At 32.3% G+C, this 20,944-nt stretch overlaps 1 protein-coding gene across 7 annotated transcripts in view; it reads left to right on the forward strand.

The window, feature by feature from the left end:
• Window positions 1–20,944, forward strand: part of FCHO2 (FCH and mu domain containing endocytic adaptor 2) — a 145,332-nt gene that overhangs the window by 95,751 nt on the left and 28,637 nt on the right. For 3 of the 7 annotated variants that reach the window (XM_056824738.1, XM_056824741.1, XM_056824742.1), the window contains exons 12-18: window positions 1,995–2,052; window positions 5,593–5,768; window positions 7,228–7,239; window positions 8,859–8,883; window positions 15,601–15,643; window positions 18,534–18,616; window positions 20,706–20,726. In XM_056824738.1, coding sequence (XP_056680716.1) covers window positions 1,995–2,052; window positions 5,593–5,768; window positions 7,228–7,239; window positions 8,859–8,883; window positions 15,601–15,643; window positions 18,534–18,616; window positions 20,706–20,726 — 418 coding nt within the window. The remainder of the gene's footprint in view (window positions 1–1,994; window positions 2,053–5,592; window positions 5,769–7,227; window positions 7,240–8,858; window positions 8,884–15,600; window positions 15,644–18,533; window positions 18,617–20,705; window positions 20,727–20,944) is intronic. The other 4 variants (XM_056824740.1, XM_056824743.1, XM_007486513.3 and 1 more) reach the window with 2 other exon arrangements.

Here is a 20,944-nt window from a genome sequence, read left to right on the forward strand (position 1 = left end):
TCCTTAAATCTTTAATTCCTTTCTTAGTCTGAGCTGATCCTTCATTTCTCATTTCATATGACTGCTCATCATTTCCTCAATACTTTTTTTCTTCGAGCTCTCTTTGTCCTTTCTTCCTTCTCTCCTTAAATCCCTTCTTGTCTCTAACTCACATTTTTACATAGTCACATTTCCCTATTTCTGTCAATGGCATTATCATTTTTCCCAGTCAGCTATTAATCTTTAACTCCTGCTTCTCCTTCGTCTCCTTAATCTACTTAGAAATTCTTGATTATTTTTTACCTTTAAACTCATGATTCCTGTTATTGACATCCTGGTTTAGGCCTTTATCTCCTTCTTGGATTACTTATAATCATCCTCACCTTCACACCATTCCCTGCCCCACTTTCCCCCCAGCTTTGTGGCACATACACAATCTGTTTTGCACAAGGCCAAATTAACTTCCCTTAAACATCATTTTCACTATAACATACCCTCATTTGCTTTAAAATTAAATAACACTCTACTTCCTATGACATCAAATTTAAATTCTTAATTCTGACTTTTAAGGCCCTCTGTGATAGGCTCACCCTAGTTACATAACTTTATTTCCCACTATTCACTATACTTATTATTTGATCCAGTCAGCCTAATCTTTTTACTGACCTCAAAACACATTGTGCTTATTTTTCTTTCTATGTCTTTGTTCTTCTTGTTCTCCCCCAAGGACCTATTTCTATCTAACCTGTACCTCTCTAGGTCTCTATACTTCAGAATTCACCTGAAGTCTTACCCTCCTCCCTGAAGTCTTCTATGCATAGTTCTTCAACTACCATGGCTTTTGTACTTCTGTGTGGTGCTCACCTGTACCACCTGATTTAACAATTATTTACATATCATATACTGGTATGAAGAGGTTGCTTAGGCTGACCTTTAAGGCAGAAATATCTGAGTCTAAAATTTCCTTGCTGACACTTATTAGCTACTATTTGTGTTATAATTTTTAGCTATTTGACTTCGGGGAAATCAGGGCACCTTTTAGTGCTCTAGGCTAGTGGGGTCAAACACAGAGGATTGGGAAGGGGTCGCTAAAGATAGATAGAGCTCCCTTTGGGCCTCAATCTGACTTTACTATATTTTAACATTATGTTCTATTGTATTTTTATTTATTTTGCAAACTATTTCCCCATTTCATTAAAAAACAACTTACCTTCCATCTTAGAATCAAAATTCTGTGTTGGTTCTAAGACCTAAGAGTAGTAAGGACTAAGCAAAGGGGATTAAGTGACTTGCCCAGGTCAAACAACTAACTAATTACATTTTAATCTCCTTACTTGGAAGCTTTGGGGAGGCCCCGTATTAGACACTTCTAGTTTAGGCAGTTATCTAAGACTACAAATTGCAGAGAAGGTGCTGATCTACATTGGCAGAAAGAATTTCCTCACACCATTGAAATCACAGGTCCAGTTCCTGTTCTCTTATCCATATGGGTTATATACAGAATAATGTCATATTGATTGACTTTCTTTACATTTAGTTTATAAACTCTTTTGAAAGGAATCATATTTGATATTTATTTTATGTTCTCCCTTTTCTAGCATTATGATTGTGGATGTATTTATTACTAAGTACTCTGACTTGGTGATTTTCAAAAAGACTGTAAATCTGCTTTTTACACCTGATTTCAATTGAAAAATAAATCATCAGTTATTAAGCACAAATCTTATCTGTAGCCAGATTTGTTATTTAATAGCAATATAAATCATTATCTTTTCATTTATTAGCTTTATTCTGAAATAATGTAGTCATCATTTTCATTTTTCACTAATCTAACCTATCAAGCTTCTGAAGCATGCATTATAATTGAAAATTGAAAAATAATTTATACTCATTTTAATACAATGATAGCACGTGATCAATGACCTGATCATATGCTATATTTTTAAATAAAACTAAATTGCTGAATATACATAAATTATAGCTGTCTTTGTACTAAAATTCTTTTTTTTTTCCAGAACATTCCTGATGTAGATGAGGAAGGCTATAGTATTAAACCAGAAGCAAATCAGAATGATATCCTTTCATCTACATATTTGTCAAATTTACTATGTTATATACATGTCATAAAAGGATAAGTAAATGCTATTTGTTTCAGTGGCTAAGTCATTGACCTAGTCATTAGTTATGATTATGATATATGATAAGATGAGATATGATATATGATAAAAATGATGATATAATTTTTTAAAGTGTATCCATTTAGGTTCCATCTTTTTTTGTAGTATTTTTAACAAATAGTCTGTTGTACTGTGGTCTTAAAAAGAAGTTCCTTGGTGTGGTAGATAAAAGTATAGTCCTTTAAGAGTCAGGAAGAACTGGATTCAGATTCCAGTTCAAACAGATGGTAGCTATGGGTCTGGGCGTGGTCCCTAATCTCTCAATGTCCCAGGCCACTCTAGAAGATTCTAAATTGCTGTTAGAAGAGTACTAGTAGTTAGTAGTCTCTGTTACTAGTTACCCTATTCCAATAAAGTAATAGGTTTGATTCTCCTTTCTTACCCCACCCCCCACCCCCAAATCTGTATTGGGCATAGCTAAAATTTTTGTCTTTTTGCATTTGAGCTCTTTTTGTCTTACAGCATAATCAGTTATTGTGAAAGATCTGTTTCAGGACTTTAAAAATTCTCATACTTTATCTTTTTTACCTTCTTGGAGAGCCAGTAATTCTCTTTTATCACTTCATTAGTTCTTGTTTTAAAGCAGAGGGTTCTTAACTTAGGATCCATGAAACTATTTCTAAAAATATTTTGCTAATTATTCTTAGTCTAATTATTTTCCTTTGTAATCCCAAGTATTTTATTTTATACACTTAAAAAAAAACATTCTTCAGACTGGCAGAAAGGCCCATGACGCATAAAAGGTTAAAAATATCTGCTTTAAAGACTCTTTTGCTTTGTTACGGTTGTACTTTTTGTAATCAGTTTGCAGATCAAAAGTCCTGCCCAACTTTACTTCTCATGAAGGTGCATACTCAGTTTCATAGGACAGGCAATCTATTTCTCTTTATTGGTGTAATGCATGTCAGTCTTTCATTTCTTGTCCCTGAAATAGTCCAATATGATTTTGCTTTGTTATGCGCTTCTTCCTCGTCTCTCTTTGATATTAAAGCTCTGGAGTTTTTCTGTATTTCTGAATCAATTAAATTTGGGTTTCTTCTCAAGTGCTATTCTCTCAATTCTCTTGGTCTGTACTTTGCCTTTTTTTCAGACAGTTTCTTTTATGCTTTGTTGGTAATTTTTTTTTGTGCTAATTTAATGTGCTAACATTAAATTGATGTTCCTTATTTTTTTTCAGTGAGACCAAACATTTGAGCTGTTTTGTTTTGAATTGTAGAGATTTTAAAACTTCTTTAGTTGTACTGCTTTGTCATTTTATTTCCCCTGCCATCTTTGCATTTTAGTTTCCTGTCTGGCTCCACTTTTTTTCTTCTGAAAAACCATTTCTTTATTATTAAGATTTTTTTCTATTGAATAGTCCAAATTATTGAATCTTGTTTGTCTTTTTGTGCTTTTCTTTCAGTGTTTTTATATATCAGATCTCTTATTTCTCTAAATGAGTTTTTTTTTTTTAATTTGAACAAAGTTTTGAAAGATCCCATTTCTTTAATCAATGTGTCTGGGTGTTTTTTTTCAGGGAGGGATGTCATAGGGTCAGTTGGTTCTTTCTGGAGAATTTGTCTCTACTAACCTCCTTGGGCTCAAATTTTGCTTTTTAAAAATTCTCAGAACCTGTTTAAAAAAAAATTTTGTCCGGGGCCATTATTTCATTAGTTTAGGGAACTCCCCTTTTGAAAGTTCTTTAATGATGTCGATGGACAGCAGTTCTGCTATGTATTGTCTTACAGAGTTGCCTGGGATTCTGAAAGGTTAAGTGATTTGTCTAGTTACCTAGCTCTGTATTCACTATGCTGAGCAGCCTTTCTTTTGATGTATAATAGCCATTTAATAAAGGCTTATTAAATTAAATTGGGGTCTTTTTTGCTTATTCATTTCTTTTTTTTTTACTTTTAAATATTATTTTATTTGATCATTTTCAAACATAATTCATTGGAAACAAAGATCATTTTCTTTTCCTCCCCCCCCCTCCTGCCACCCCTCCCATAGCTGACATGCGATTCCACTGGGTATCACATGTGTCCTTGGTCTGAACCCATTTCCATGTTGTTGGTATTTGCATTAGGGTGTTCATTTAGAGTCTCTCCTCAATCATATTCCCTCAACCCCTGTAGTCAAGCAGTTGCCTTTCCTCGGTGTTTTACTCCCACAGTTTGTCCTCTGCTTGTGGATAGTGTTTTTTCTCCGAGATCCCTGCAGATTGTTCAGGGACATTGTATTGACACTAATGGAGAAGTCCATTACGTTCAATTGTACCACAGTGTATCAGTCTCTGTGTACAATGTTTTCCTGGCTCTGCTCCTTTTGCTCTGCATCACTTCCTGGAGGTTGTTCCAGCATCCATGGAATTCCTCCAGTTTATTATTCCTTTTAGCACAATAGTATTCCATCACCAACATATACCACAATTTGTTCAGCCATTCCCCAATCGAAGGGCATCCCCCTACTTTCCAATTTTTGGCCACCACAAAGAGCGCAGCTATGAATATTCTTGTACATGTCTTTTTCCTTATTATCTCTTTGCGGTAAAACCCAGCAGTGCTATGGCTGGATCAAAGGGCAGACAGTCTTTTAGTGCCCTTTGGGCATAGTTCCAAATTGCCCTTCAGAATGGTTGGATCAATTCACAACTTCACGAGCAATGAATTAATGTCCCTACTTTGCCACATCCCCTCCAGAATTCATTATTTTCCATTGCTGTCATGTTAGCCAATCTGCTAGGTGTGAGGTGATACCTCAGAGTTGTTCTGATTTGCATCTCTCTGATTATAAGAGATTTAGAACACTTTTTCATGTGCTTATTAATAGTTTTGATTTCTTTAACTGAAAACTGCCTGTTCATGTCCCATGCCCATTTATCAATTGGAGAATGGCTTGATTTTTTGTACAATTGATTTGGCTCTTAGAGGTTTTTGTTATGAAGATTGTTTCCCAATTTGTTGCTTCCCTTCTGATTTTAGTTACATTTGCTTATTCATTTCTTTGGACTTTGAATTAGATATTTTCTGTGAGGTTTTCTCTTCAGAAAAGGATTTCTTTTATTGCCTTTTGGTGGTGGTTCTTGACTTTACTTGGTAGATTATGTAGATGTGGTTAGATCATAAAAGGGAAATTGGGCTTAGCCATGACCAGTTACTTGGTCCTCTTGCCAGACTCTTCACTTTGTTTCTCAGCTTTCCTTATTTAACAGGTTTTATCATTCAAGCTGGACTGTGTTTTCATTTCATTTTATTGAGGCTTATCCCAGAATCACTGATAGTCACAGGTTAGAAATGGTTCTTTACTTCCTTTTGGTTCTTGTCCTCCTCCAATCTTTTTAGCTAACATGTTAGAACTTGCCTTCATGAACCTAGACTAGTATACCCATGCTCTAATACTGTGTAAAAATAGTTTTGTATTGAGAAACATTTTAAAAATACTTTCCTCAACTGGTCCAAACATACCAAAGAGAACCATTTCTACTCATCCAGTGATTCTGATTCTGAAGATGAAGAACCAAAGAAGTACCGCATAGAAATCAAGCCTGTGCATCCCAACAATTCTCATCATACAATGGCTTCTTTGGATGAATTGAAAGTTTCCATTGGAAACATAAGTCTTTCACCAGCAGTATCAGTAAGCAATATGAGATGATTATTTCAAAGACAATTTTGTGTAACAAAATATGAATAAGAATGACATTTAATGTTAGATAACAGGAATGACAAAATAAGGAAACCTGATATTATAAATAAATTGAGTAGATTCTGGGATTTTAAATGTGCACTTTTCCATATTACCTAAATAATAAAAGACCCATACTAGATCATTCTGTGTCTCTGAACATTCACATAGAGATCAAAGGGTCTTAATTTTGAAACTAGAAGGAAACCGCAATTTAGTTCAATTTCCAGAATTTTTAAATAAAATCAAGGCCCAAAAAGGTAAGGTGACTTGTTCCAGGTCACAGAGGTGGGAGTAAGTGGTAGACTGTGCAGGTCCTTGAGCTTTGGTGCCCAGATAATGGTCTAAATTCAGTGCTTTTCTGTAACTCTAAGACAGCACTAGATTTGACACATTTTATATGGTGGAGATAAGGAGAAATTTCAAAACTTTGTTAAATTCATGTTTGTAACCATTTCATAATAATAATTGATTTACCTAATCTTTATAGACTTTAAAGATTGTTTTGATATATAAGTCTAATAGGGGAAATGTAAACTACTGGTAAATTACTGATAGAGATTTGGTATTTTGTCTTCATATACAATCTAAAAGATTATTGAGAACCATTAAAAAAATAAGTAGCATCTAATACCATCTTATGTCTCTTTTTTTCCTCTGATGCTCTAGCTTTCTTGGGAATTACTATATTATAATTCATATGTAGGCAACATGTGGTAGTAGAGCTTGGGCTAGCCTGTCTGTCCAGAAGATTTTAGTTCAAGTCTTCCCTCTGTTATCCTGGCTCTGTAGTCAAATCAATTAGCCTTTTAGTACCCTGACTAAACACTCTAATTGTTAAATTGCAAAACAGTTGCTGATCTGCTCTGGTCTGCCTGCCTGTTGGAAATGCCCTGCATTTCCTCATCAGGAACAGAATCAAGGAGCAAGAAGGGAAGGAGTCATTTTAAAGTAGATAATATTTGTGTTTGTTTAATCCTTCTGTTAACCTTTTGTTTGATGACATAGGCACTTACCAAAGGCTTATTAATAAAGGCCACAGAAGATTATTCTTATATATAGTTTAAACAAAAATTTTAAAGAATGTTTTACGACTTACTAGAAATAAATAAATAGAATGGAAAAAGAGGAGGGTAGGGTAGTAAGTTGAAGTCTGGGCATAGAGTCAGTAAGATCCACTTTTGCTTCGTAGTTCTGACACATAGGAATTGTTAAATCAATTTAACCTCTGTGTTAACTAATCTCAGGCAACCTTACTTATTCAGACATGGGACCTGAGCTCTATATTAATGAAAAATTAGATTTTCCCCATATTCATGTAAACAAAAGTCAATAGAGAAATATTACCCTTAAAATTTTAAACCTAACATTCACTTCTTTCCTTTTTATTTTTCTTTCCATGTGATATTAGAGGCACAGTCCAGTAAGTACAATTTTTTAAACCTAAACTACTTATATTAGTCATTTTTATCTTATGTCGGGTTGCTGTCAGTTCAAAAAAGTAAATACTTATTTGTTCTTATATGTCTAGAGCACTAAGTGCTAATGGAGATACTAAATTATAGAGAAGATAGCTTTTCGTCTTGTATTTTATAGTCTAGTACAGGAGTTTGTCACATGGATAAATAACCATTTTGCAAAATAGTTCATGTTATATAGAGAAGTAAACAGACTACTATGTGAGATCTGAGTGGAGAAAGGTCATCATTGAATAAGGGGGTAACATGGAGGAGGCAGTGTTTCAACTGGGCTTTATGGAATGGATATTCATTTGATAGATGGAATTTAAGATCATTTGGATGGAAGTATTTTAGAGCAAGAATAAGGGAAAACAGGGCATATATAGGAGATAGTAAACAGACTGGTTTTGTTAAAGTATAAGTTATATAATGGTGATTAGCAGGACATAAATTAGATAGGGATTGTGGGAGGCCTTGAATGCCAAAGAAAGAAATTTGAACTTTACTACATAGACATTAGGAAAGGTATTGAAACATGTCGAGCAAATGAGTTATATGACCATATGGATGCATGAGGAAGATAAGTCTAGCCAGAAACATGTTGGTGACTTGGAGGAGAGAGAAAATTGATAAAAAGAAAAGGCTAGAAAGAGACTCCCAGATCTCTCAGTGTGTGGTGTGTGCTAATGAGAATCCATATTTGAGTAGTGTCAGTAGAAATAGAGAGGAGGTTCCAGATGCAAAAATAGAATCAATGAGATTGAATATCTGCCTGGATAGCAAAAAGTAGACAAAAAGGTGATCTTTAAAATCACATAGTCCTGGGTTCAGTCTCACCCATCTCTGACACTACTTACTATTTTACCCTGGGTTAACATCTCAGTATCCCATGTATCTTTATGAGTTGCTTAAGTTGCTAAAGAGTTGATGTTCATTAGTGGTTCCCTACACTATAGGAATCACAAGTTTGGACCAAAAAAAAAGAAAGAAAGAAAAACAAAAAAGAGCCTGATTGAATTTGAAAGGGAAAGAAAAATGTTCACTTGAATAGCATATTGTAATAGTATCTTACATGTGATTTTATTTTATATGATAATATGTGAGTAAAAGATTGTTTCTTTATAAAGGTCTGGTTAGGATCTCATTAAAAACAAATATCTTCAGGGCAGCTGCGTGGCTCAGTGGATTGAGAGCCAGGCCTAGAGATGGGAAGTCCTAGGTTCAAATATGGTGTCGGATACTTCCTAGCTGGGTGACCCTGGGCAAGTCACTTAACCCCCATTGCCTAGCCCTTAATGCTTTTCTGTCTTAGAACCAATACATAGCATTGTATTGGTGTATAGGTAAGAGTTTTTTAAAAAAATGATCTTAAATTTGTTTGCTTTCATGTTTTTAAGAAGCTCTACTTATTATATTCAAAAGTACCTGACAGTTCAGCATTTATTTAATGCTAATTTAATGCTAAATTAATTTAACTTAATTTAGTGGTCTGGAGTATCAGTGTAATGTCTGTAGTTTTTTCATACATAATTTTAATAAAAGTTTGTTATGATTCTCATTTAGTTTTGCATTTCTGTTTCAGGTACAAATGAACAGGAATTCATCTAGTAAGTATCACATTTTAATTAAAGGATATTTTTGTGTCTGCTACTATGTTTTATCAGGCAAATTGTTTAATTGCTTCAATCCTGGGCAGCAGTAGTAACAAAAGGACTTTCCTCATCATCTGACTTGAGGGCAGAACAGAGGGCTATTCTCAGTTTTTATAAACTATCAGAATTTTCAGCTTCAGCTGAGACAACAAGGACAAAGAAAAGTTTTTAAGTAGCAAGTGAGTAAAAATGAAATTTTTATAGATTGCTTATTAACTATAAAATAGGAGAATTATAAAATTTTAATTTCTACAGTTTGGGCCTAAATTTTACTCCAGAGTCATCCTTAGTAACTTTTGAAGTTAAATGATACGCTTCATTTACTTTTTGAAAGTCAATTCAAAAAACCATTTTTAAATGTGTGCTATTTTGCAAAATACTATAATTTTATAGCAAATGCTTCAGTTGAAGTGTTTTTCTATAATCCTATTTCCATTTTGAGTGAGAACTTTAAATAATAAATTAAGTGCTCTTTAACAAATTTGTTTGAAGTCCATTTCTATTAACTGCAGTAATGTAGGAAAGGTATTATATAACTAAAAGGTAGAAATACTTTAATAAATGTCAGTTGTAAAACTGAATAATTCTAGATGATAGAATAATCTTATTAAAATTAGAATTGTCATCTTGTACTATTGGTGAAAAAATAAGAGCAGATAAAAAAAGATTTTAATATTGGTGACTGCAAAATATATAATTATTGTAATTTACTTGGTTATTTCTACCTTGAACCAAAACTCTTCAAAACAAAAGAGATACTTATTTGTATAAGCTTAGTAGCTTGAAGAGTCTTAGTGGAAGATTAGAAGACATAAATATAGATAGACGAACATATTTATTAAAAAGATGAGATTGGTATCCCCCTTGCCCTTATGTTAATGTTAAAAGTTAAAATTCACAAAATCTTAATTAGAAAAATAACTGACATAATTTATCCTAGATTTACTTTTTTCCTTCTTTTTTCTATATTATTTTTAGCACTGATGGCCTTTCTTATTTTTAAAGGCAATATTTTTTGATGCCTTTTAGTTTTTAAATGTATGCTTTTTGTCCCAAACACATTGAGCCTTCTACTTTACTAAAAATTTTAATTGAAAGAGGAAGAAGTCAGAAACATCAACATAATTAATACCTCTAACAGTATATGAATTATCCCATGGTTTTAAGAAATTTTATAATATCCTAATGTCCTGTATTTTATTTCATTTCTGTTAGGCATGATTTTGCTAAAAGATTTCCCCAAATCTTAATTCCTGTATTTTACTTCTGTTAAATATAGGAATGTTTGTACTATCAATTACCTAATAAAAAATCTTTTCCCTTTCATGACCAACTAATAGAATTGTTCCTCAATTGTGTATAATTAACTAGTCTATAAATCTTCCCATACCGTATGCAAGGAGTCAACACATAAATATAAAGCATTGAAATACTACACTTGAAAAAGATAAAGAACGTTGTCAGATGAACTCAATTTCTGCATTTACCGAAAGAGAAGATAGTACATCTGAAAGTCATCCATGACTGAAATTACAAATGCGTTTTTCTTAAAGTTATGGAGTGGGGCAATACTATGTGCTTTTATGTGTTTGAGAAGAGAGAAAGGCAGAGACAGAGAAAGATACATGCTTTCTTCCCTCTGGTTAAGGGAATTGGAAATTTTCCAATATCACTACTCAAAGATTGTCCCCTCCAAATCAAATGAACTACATCTCTCAATTCAGGGATTCCCTAAAACAAGGAAGAGGGAGGAATCATTCACCATGAATCTGAAAATAGTTAAGCATTGTTATATTTAGGAAAAGTATACATTAAAATTTTGTGACCTTTTGCTAATACATATGAAGATCATTGCCAAGTGGGTTCCTTTAATCAGATTTCTCAGAAGTGAATTCTTATTTTCACAATATTTGAGAAGATTTGTAAAAGCATTTCTAGATAAAACATGTGCCAATTAAGAGTATTGGGTGAGCCAGGCCTAGAGATGGGAGGTCCTAGGTTCAAATCTGGCCTCAGCCACTTCCTAGCTGTGTGACCCTGGGCAAGTCACTTGACCCCCATTGCCTAGCCCTTACCACTCTTCTGCCTTGGAGCCAATACACAGTATTGACTCCAAGATGAAAGGTAAGGGTTTAAAAAAAAATATTGGGTGCTGTTTATGCAAATTCTTTTTTTACCAGCAGAATATATGTTTTTGAGGAGTTTTATAAAATTTATTTTATTTTTATATGGTTTATTGAATAATAATTTATAAGGAATACTCAGTCTATTAGATAGTTGAAAGGCTATTATAACTATTTGCCTCTCTACTTCTATAGTTTGAGTAATCACAATTACACCAAATATTTCTTTATAAAGAATATTTTTATTAATATCTTTCATCTTTTATGTCATGTTCCTTTCCTAATGTGCTTCCCCTATCCAGCAAGCCACCTCTGCTAACAAAAAGGAAAAAAGGTTCAGCAAAACCAAACATTTCTTCCCAAGTTTTTTTACAAGTAAAAAATGTTGATGAATATCAGACTTGGAGTTTTGTTATGGTTGTTGAAGTTCTATTGTTATTTAAAATATTTTTACACCATTGCTATTTCCTACCCCAATTTTGAACCCTCCCTTGTAACCATAAAACATAGGTAAGCAAAGTCAGCCAGGACAATGATAATCAATGGCTCAGATGGAAACTGGCTACTGCCTTTTATTATTTTTTTACATTTACATTACCAATCATCTAAGATATTTCCTCAATTAAGATCAACTCTCTCCAAGTCCTTTTTGGGTGAAATCTTAATATATGGTTGGTGAGAGGAAAGGAATTACATTTTAAAGTCTGTTGGCCTACATTTACACTATGATAATTGCTTATTTTTCACTATATTGGTTCATATAGGTTTTCTATTTTTCAGAATTCCTTATATTCATAGTTTATTAGAGTATAACAATATTTTTTATATTCATAGTATCACAGTTTATTAAACCATTTTTTAATCAATTGTCACCTACTTTTTTCAAGGTTTTTTTTCTGATATTAAAAAATTCTGATTATTAGCATTCTAGTATAAATACAAGACTGTACATTTTACTTCTTTGGAGAAGTTCAGGATGAAATTGATGGCTCTAAGGATACAAACAGTTTGGTGATTAAAAAAAATTTTTTTAATTAAAAAAAAATTTGAGTTCCAAATTCTCCTTCCTTCCTTCCCCCTCATTGAGAAGGCAAGCAAAGCAGTTTGTTTTAGGTTATCCATTTGCAAATGACTTTTCGTGAATAATTCAAAATTGTTTCACAGAATGGTTGGATCAAGTCACAGCTCTTAACAACAGTGTGTTAATGATACCCGAAATACCAAAGGCCCTCCAACAGAGTGGCTTTAATTTTCATTCCTCTTACTATTAATAATTTGAACCAGTCTTTCATATATTTGTTACTATTTTACAATCTTTTTTTTGGTTTTTTTTTGGTCTCACTTAGGTATGACAGTACCTGAAATTTATTCATTTGACATGAGCTTAGCTCTTTCAAAACACACAACTACGTTGGAGCGTGACAATTACACTGTTATACATGACTAGCATCTTGGTATTACTGTTCTGTGCCCTCCCTCTTTTATAGGTGTGGCAAAACAAGGACATGAGGTTGTTCTGAGTTGGGAGTATGGGAGGGCCAGAAATGAGAAGTGTGTTTAAAATACATTTCACTTACATCACAGTTCTTTTTGAGACCTGTCTGGATTCCTTTCCTAGGCTAATCTTTAAAGTCCTTATGATCTTGCTCATGTCATATCCTGTAACATTTACTAAGTTTTCAATTCTATCTCATTTTTATAAATATCTTTAATTGTTACATCATATCCATTTGTGAATATACTCCCTGCTTTCCCTTACCCTTCCTTGAAACAAAGAATAAAAAGAAAAGCATTTCAGCAAAATTAATCCTTCCATCAATTCCATATGATAGTACATGCATCACACATGCATAGTCTTCCACATTTGCAATGAAAGGAGAAAGTTCATTTTCTCAGTTCTTCATTGAGGCCAACCTTGGTCATAATAATTACACAGGAATATGTTTATTTTTATCCTTTAAAATCACATTGTTGTAGATACAGTATGTATTCTTGCATCAGTTCATGTTTTTCTGTTTCTCTGAAGAGTCCTCATTTCTTTGATCACACCAATATTCTATTATATTTATGTCATTAATTGTTAAGGTAGCATTATTTTAAATCCATAAGATATATTAATGACCTGCATCCAGGCATATTGTATTTGAAGTCATATATTCCTGAAAGGAATGCTATATTATTGTAATAACGGAGAAGCATTTTCATGTAGTGAAACAAAACACTAATTTTGGATTACTAGCTCTGCTGTTTACTATCAGTCTTACCTTGGGTAAGTCTCCTGGCCCATCTGGGACCCAATGTCCCCATCTGTAAAATGGGGAAAAAGGAGATTGGACTAAATGATTTCTAATGCCTCTTTCAGCTCTCATAATGTTCTAACCCCCAACTATTATAATTTAAAGCTTTGCTAATTGAGGGATATCTTTTCTGGCAAGAAGATATAAAGAGTAGAATCTCAGCCTTTTTCAAAAGTTAAATCTCTCTTGACCTCAAATAATTCATCTGTAACTCTAATTTTAAAGACTTTTCATAGATACAACATTTAATTAGAAATTAGATAGTTATGATTGTTTCTATTAAATAAAATGCAATTTTATATTATTTAGAGTAGATAAAAGGACTTTAGCATCTTGTGTGGCTTCAAGATATGTCAAATATATTCATCATATTTTGGCTTTATAAGTTTTAACTCTAGTGATTATGACATATTAAACATTTTCTGTGTTACAAATGTTTGTGTTATAAATAGCCATTTATTGTTGAATTATTTCTCCTTTCTAAAACTCAGTACATTTTCTGAATACTTTAAGGGACACTTTTGGATACAAAGAATATGACAGTCTTTGATTAGAAAAAAATATTTTTATTCATCATTGTTTCCTATTTTCTCATAGATTAGATTTCAATTAGTAATAATTGCGCCTTGGCTAAACCTCATTGACTATGATACTGCTACTGTGCAAAACTTTCTTATAGATTAGGAACAATCAAATTCATATATTTTTTTTGTATTTCTTTACAAATTTAAAAGGTGAATCTTATTAAGATAAGTATTCAATTTAATTTATTGGCTTTTGACAGAATGATATATTTGGAGCATTCCACTAGAGGGCACAGTAAAGCTCTTGTGTTTGTTGGGTCTTATGGTAAATCTAAGGAAGATTTTTGTGAACTTAATAAGAATATTGAGACTATTTAGTTGAAATTGCTTCTCTTTTTCCCTAAGTTTACCAGATACTACTAAAAATGTGGCAGTTAATAAAACCCATATTTTTACATAGCTATTTCATGCTGCCAAGATAAGACACCCTCCCTCTCCTGCAAAACTAAACCAAACCAAACTCTTTTTTTTTTTGAGAACTCAGGAATAATTTTGGAATTGAAATGTCATATTAATTTATTGTAAGTTTCATGTAAAATCACAGCTACAACAATTTTGCTTGAATTTAGTACCACTTGATTCATTTGTTAATTAAGAGCCAGAAAGAACCTTAGAGAGACTCATTGAGGGAATTTGACAGTATATTACTATAAAAACAAGCAGTTCATAGGTCTAGAACTGGAAACATAACTCAAGGCTAGAATCTAAGTCTCTTCTACCTTTAATCCCCTTTGACCCCTGTAAGATTTAAATTAATGTGCAATACTTAAAGTATTATCTTTATAAAGTTTATTATCTGACAAAATAGAACCATGTGACCAAGTTTTTCTACCTGCTTAAAAATCCCCCGCTCCACCAAAACCCTGACAGGAAGGAAGGAGAGCAAGAAATGGAACTATACCCAATTTATATCCTGTCTACATCAGCATGTAATGATAAAGCTGGGAATCATACTTTTGCTGTGGATTCTAGTTTTAGGGTAACAGATGCTAATTACACACCCCAAATAATTTAAACTTTAACTTGAAAAATATTATATTGATAAATAATTTCCTTTCTTAAAATGAAGACATATATGTGTACACACACACACATCATGCTTTACTAGTGTTCTTTTCGTTAGATTTAGAGTTAGATATTACTAAAAATGGATTAAACTAATTTTTCACAGTGACAGTTTATACTGTTTATGTTAATGAAGTTTATACAAAGCTCAATTATTACTAAATAAAAACTAAAATGAATGAAACTTATTATACATTTCACTTGTAATTTATTTTTATTTGCTCTTCTCTACCCCCTTCCCAAATCCTAACCACCTGAGCCATATTAAAAGAATTTAACTTTAGTGAATACTGTAACTGCATGGAAGTAAATAATGTTCTAAAGACAATAGAAAAGTTATTTGGCAGAAACTCATCTTTTGCTTCCTAAGCATTCCTCAGTTCCTAAACCTTGCAGAAAATATTTAGAAATCTTCATTTTCCTTTTGTTTCATAATTTTTCAGATTATATTTATGCATTGTGGTTTTAGACTTAGTAGGTCTTTGTGCATGTAATATTCTCTGCATGTTTGTATTTTATGTTTTTGTTCTCATGGCATTGACTGATTTTGTTACTCGAATGATATGATTTTTATTTGTCATACTATTTTAATTTTTTAATTAGGTGAAGAGTTAACAAAATCAAAACTTTCTGCTCCACCCAATGAGTAAGTTCATTATTTACAAATTATATTTTACATTTTGTATCACTTTTTTATATTCTTTTTGATAGAAAGTTATTTTTGAAAATAGCTATCTTTGACTATCCAGCTGAATTGCTTTCTTTCCTAATTATTGACTATCAGTCATCCTTTTTCACTTAAATTTAAGAGAAAAAACCTCTTAACATGGGGTTTTATGTTGCTATTATTTTGTTATTCTTTCTGACTATTTAAAATTATTTCAGATTTTAAGAGAACACAAAATAATTATTTCAATCCAAATGTAGTTTTGGCTACTTCTCTGTAAATAATACTTTCAAAAGACCATAAATGGATACCTTTTCATTGATTTCACTCACAAAAGTTAATTTATTTTGTTATTTTGTACAAGGGACCATGTAATTTCATGAATCTGAGGAAAAGACAATGAGGGCATAGTGTGAATTTCAACTTAGAAAAGTTTAGTCAACATAGGTATTGAAAATCAGTTCTATTTACTACTTAAAACATATTTACAAATTATGTCTGGAGCCCCTTTCCTTATCCATCACTAAATGTATAATTTCTTTGCCCATATTTCTCCTGCAAAGAGAATTAATGGGTTGATCATTTTGAATGTTTTGGCATTCTCATAGGTAGGAGCTATATAACAATGTATACATTATGTTATTTTTTTAAAAACTTATTTTGAGGAATTATAAATTTTTGATGTATTTAATCAAACTAGAAGGTGTTTTATTATCAAAGTTGTAAGGAAAGGTTTTCTGCAAATTTCAATTCAAGGGCCTCCTATCTTAAGTAGTTCTTATCTTTAAAGAGAGATAGTGTATAGTTTGATTGATAGCGTTTCAGCAGAATTCATGGTGTTTTGTGCTTTTGATCTATATTAATTAATTCCTTCTCCCCCCATTCATCACCTACCCTAAGAACGCTATAAATTTATGTTTTGATATCAGCTAATTTTTTTTTAATACCAGCTTTATTGAGAGTCTACTAGGTCCTAGTTGACTGAAAACATTAAGTAGCCTTTTCTTTGGCAATGTCATTTTTGAGTGGTTCCATGAAAGGCTTCTTTTCCATCAATTTAGATTGGGCCATGGCTAAATTTGGAAGGGAAATTGATGAATTTCAAGTCATCCTTCTCAAGAATGCAACATTTAGTTTGTCTTAGCAAGAACTTTCATGGATCAAGAACATGCTTCTTGGTCAACACACAATCTTTCATCATAATAAAGTCATTGATTATTTTCCATAGTAGTCAGTCCTCCTAGAGGTTTAATGCTCTTGTCAGAAAGGTCATTCTTAATCAGAAATGCACTTTTTTGGTTCAGTTTACCATATTTGATTTGGTAGTCCTGGCCAGTTTTGTAGATCTTCCATTTTTATCTCATATACAGTACTGGTAGCCCTTCTAACCACCTTGGGCAAAAGAGAAGGCCATATGGGCAAGGTACTAAACTCCAGTAGAGGTTACTTAGTGCAGAACTTGGTGGATTTTGTTTTGCATGCCATAGTTGGTGATGCCTTTGCAACTATTGCCCTTGGCCACACCGCTTATATTAGTCACCTCAGTCTGCCCAAACATAAGTTGGAGCTTGGAAGGGTCATCTTTGGGGCAGGGCTTTATCCTTTCTCTGGTGCTGCCTCACTTCCAAGGCAGAAAACCTACAGGCTCATGCCTGAGAGATATGTGATATCCAGGGAGATATGTTGTTCCTGTGGCTACTGAATAGAGCTTGGGAGAGAAAAATTCATTAAAAAAAAAATCTTGTGCTCTATTGAAGTGTTTGACACTTAGCTAGGAAACAAGATTTTCATTGACTCTGCAACCTACAAATAACTATGAAACCTGCAAATCACTTGATACCAGCCTTTTTTTTCTCTTGAAAATGATTATACTTCTTCCTGATCTACTAACTGTACAGGATGCTTACAAAGATAAATGAGATAATTATAAATTAGCTCTTTAAAGAAGGCAAATAGTACCATAAAAGTAATAATTTAAAAATGTTGTCTTAATTTGATTTTTAAAATTTGCCTCCCCAGTGTCAAATCCTTAGCCTCTTGTTCATCCTAAGGATTGCTAATTCTTTGAACCACAATTTAGACTGTGTTGAGATGAGATAATGGAACACAATAGGGCTTTTGTCTCTTACAATTATTTTGGGATGTGGTCCGGCCTTCTAAGATGGTGAAAGCTTCCAGTTTGATTTTCAAATACCTTGACATATATAGGACAGACATACCAATGCTATTTACAATTTTGTATGCTGAAAGTAGTTGCAGACCTTTTAGTGAGTTGTGTTTTGAAGATAATGTGTTGCATCCTTACAGAAATAAGTATTTTTACCTTGAAATCACTTTACTTGAAAGAAGGTATCACTGGTTTTCTTCTGTTATCTGATCCTTTACCCTAAAAGGAAAATGACTGCAAAATAAGTTTCTCAGTTGATACAAAGGATGAAGACAATCTAAACCTAACATTTAAAAAAATCAGAATAAATTATTTATACTTTGCATTTAAATGTTCCTTAGTTGATTTATTTTTGGACATTTTAAGTTTACAACATTGTTAAAAAATGGGCTATTTTGGGGGCAGCTGGGTAGTTCAGTGGATTGAGAGCCAGGATTGAGAGACGGGAGGTCCTAGGTTCAAATGTGGCCTCAGACACTTCCCCGCTGTGTGACCCTGGGCAAGTCACTTAACCCCCATTGCCTAGCCCTTACCACTCTTCTGCCTTGGAACCAATAGAGTATTGATTCCAAAATGGAAGGTAAGGGTTTAAAAAAATGGGGGGCTATTTTAAACATAACATATGAAACATAAGATTTTGTTTTAATTAGACACCTTTGATCATTTGCATGTAATTTATTTGGTTTTGGATTGTTATGTTAGGAAAGGGAACAGTGACTTACTTGCATGGGACCCATTGTTTGGACCATCTCTTGATGCCTCTAACTCAACATCAGTGACATCAGGTAAAAAACAGATTTTTAATAAGAAATTACATTAGCTAATTATATTTTGAGTTAAATAATTCAGCAGTATTTATTTGCATGTGGCTATTTATAATTTCATTTAATTTTAATTTAGTAATAAGGATGATACTGTTACTTGAATACGATGGGAAATTGTTTTAAAAGTATGAGTCAAAAAGTCTAAATTGTTGACAAATAGAAATTATTATTCATTTTTTAAATTGCTTTAGTGTTTATTAGCAATAATTTCTCTGACTTTAATAACTAAAGGTTATTTGATTTAATCAATTAACATGAATTGTATACTTATTTTAATATATTGGGGAAGATAAAAAGGAGTATAAAGATATATGTGATACAGTATATAATTAATTGGCAAATAAATGTCAGTATATGTTATCACTTAGAGAAGGAAATATTCACTCAGAACTATATTAGTGAAATCTGGGAAGATTTCATGGACAATAAGGAATTTTGAACACAATGTAGATATTGAAGAAAATCTGTTAAAGAAGTTCAGAGGAATTATGCTTGAGAAAAAAATTTCCTCTCAGAGTAGATGCTAACATGTGTGGGTGACTGTACTGCCATACTTGCAAATATTTGAACTATTAATTTTACCTTCCATAATACATGTTAAAATATGAATTACATCTGTGTCATTTAGCTATACGTATATATTTATAGCCTACATTTTGATTCTGAATTATCCTTTTTAGGAGGGAAGAATACCAACATTTTAATATATTCTGGCAAATCCTACTCATGAACGTTTAAAAAACTTAATTCTGTAGTTTATGGATATATATGTATTATTGTGCTAAAGGAAAATCCGTGGAATTACTTGAGAAAAAGTTTGATTTCATTGGTGGAGTGGTTCTATATAGGATACAATTTTGAAAAAAAATTTTAATTACTCTTCAGTCAAGGTGAAAAGAGATAATTTTATTTATGAAAGTTAAAGCTTGCCAAAAATTGTAACTATTTATAATTTGGGCAATAATAAAATAGACTTATCTTTGTGTTTTTCTTTAAAATTATCTTTCATCAATTACCAAAGTCAGGCAGTTGTTCGCAACCTTTGTAGAATTACAAAAACAAGCCAAACACATGTTTTGCCTTTAATGATGAAATAGGTATCAGTATTTCTAATTCAGTCACTCTTATTCTCTAAATGATTTTTTAAAAAATATAATAGACTGAAAAATGTAGATGTAGGTTCTAGTTTGAATTTTGTTAATGAACTATGTGACTAGGAAAATTCCTTACTCTTGTTAGGCTTCAGTTTCCTTTTCTGTAAAATTAAAGCATTGTACTTCATGATCCTTAAGAACTTTTCTAGCTCTACAATTATGATTTAAAGTTGCAGAAGATTTTTAAGCAATTTCATTCCTAACAATTTTGAAGGACTGATTCTTGGGGAAAATACACTGTTAAAATTCATTGAGCAAGGTTACTTTTCAATATTTGAAGTAATTTAATTACTGAAAATTATTTTCTATGTTGCCTAACTCAGGTATTATAACTTTGTTGGTTTGTTGTTTGAAGAGATTGGAGGAAAAACGTTGGGAAAGATAATTTATATAGGAGTGTCCAAGATTTATTTTCAAAGTCTTGCTTTGTTTTGGGTTTTTTGCTTGTTTTAGTAAAAACAAACAAACAACCCATACCTTCTTAGAATCGAGGCTTGTGTATTGGTTCCTAGGCAGAAGAGCATTAAGGGTGAGGCAATAGGCGTGAGGTTAAGGACCAGGGTCACTCAGCTAGGAAGTATCTGAGACTGTATTTAAACCCAGGACCGCCTGTCTCTAGGCCTGGCTTCCAACCCACTGAGTCACCTAGTTGCCCTCTGTTTTAGTAAAAATTTTAAGCATGGTTGTTTTTTTTGAATGGAGAGATTTCTAAATGAGTTTTGCAGTGTGTATTTTTTGGTATCTTTTTATTAATTGTTAACTTAGAAATCATAAAATCCCCCAGAGAAAATATCTTTATAAATCTATATTTTGTTTAATGCTCTTTTCTTTTTAGAATGATTTATGCCTTTCCCCACCTCAAAGTGTTTTTTCTTTCTCTTGCCTCCTATCTAAAGAGTATTTCACCTTTACCTCAGGTAAAACTTTTTAATCTAGTAATAATTTATTAATAATAATAATTTATCTGAAATAATTATTTTAAAAATTCTGATTTGTTCAGAGTTCTTCATTATTCATTAAAGAAACCATTCCTCCAGTACTATCCGTATAATAGCATTAGAACACATCTTGTGCTAAAAGATACTATGATGACTTGACATCTTATTATGTTAAACTCTCATTTAAACCTACCTTT

This window comes from Monodelphis domestica, chromosome 3 (assembly GCF_027887165.1).
Source record: "Monodelphis domestica isolate mMonDom1 chromosome 3, mMonDom1.pri, whole genome shotgun sequence".
NCBI lineage: Eukaryota > Metazoa > Chordata > Mammalia > Didelphimorphia > Didelphidae > Monodelphis > Monodelphis domestica.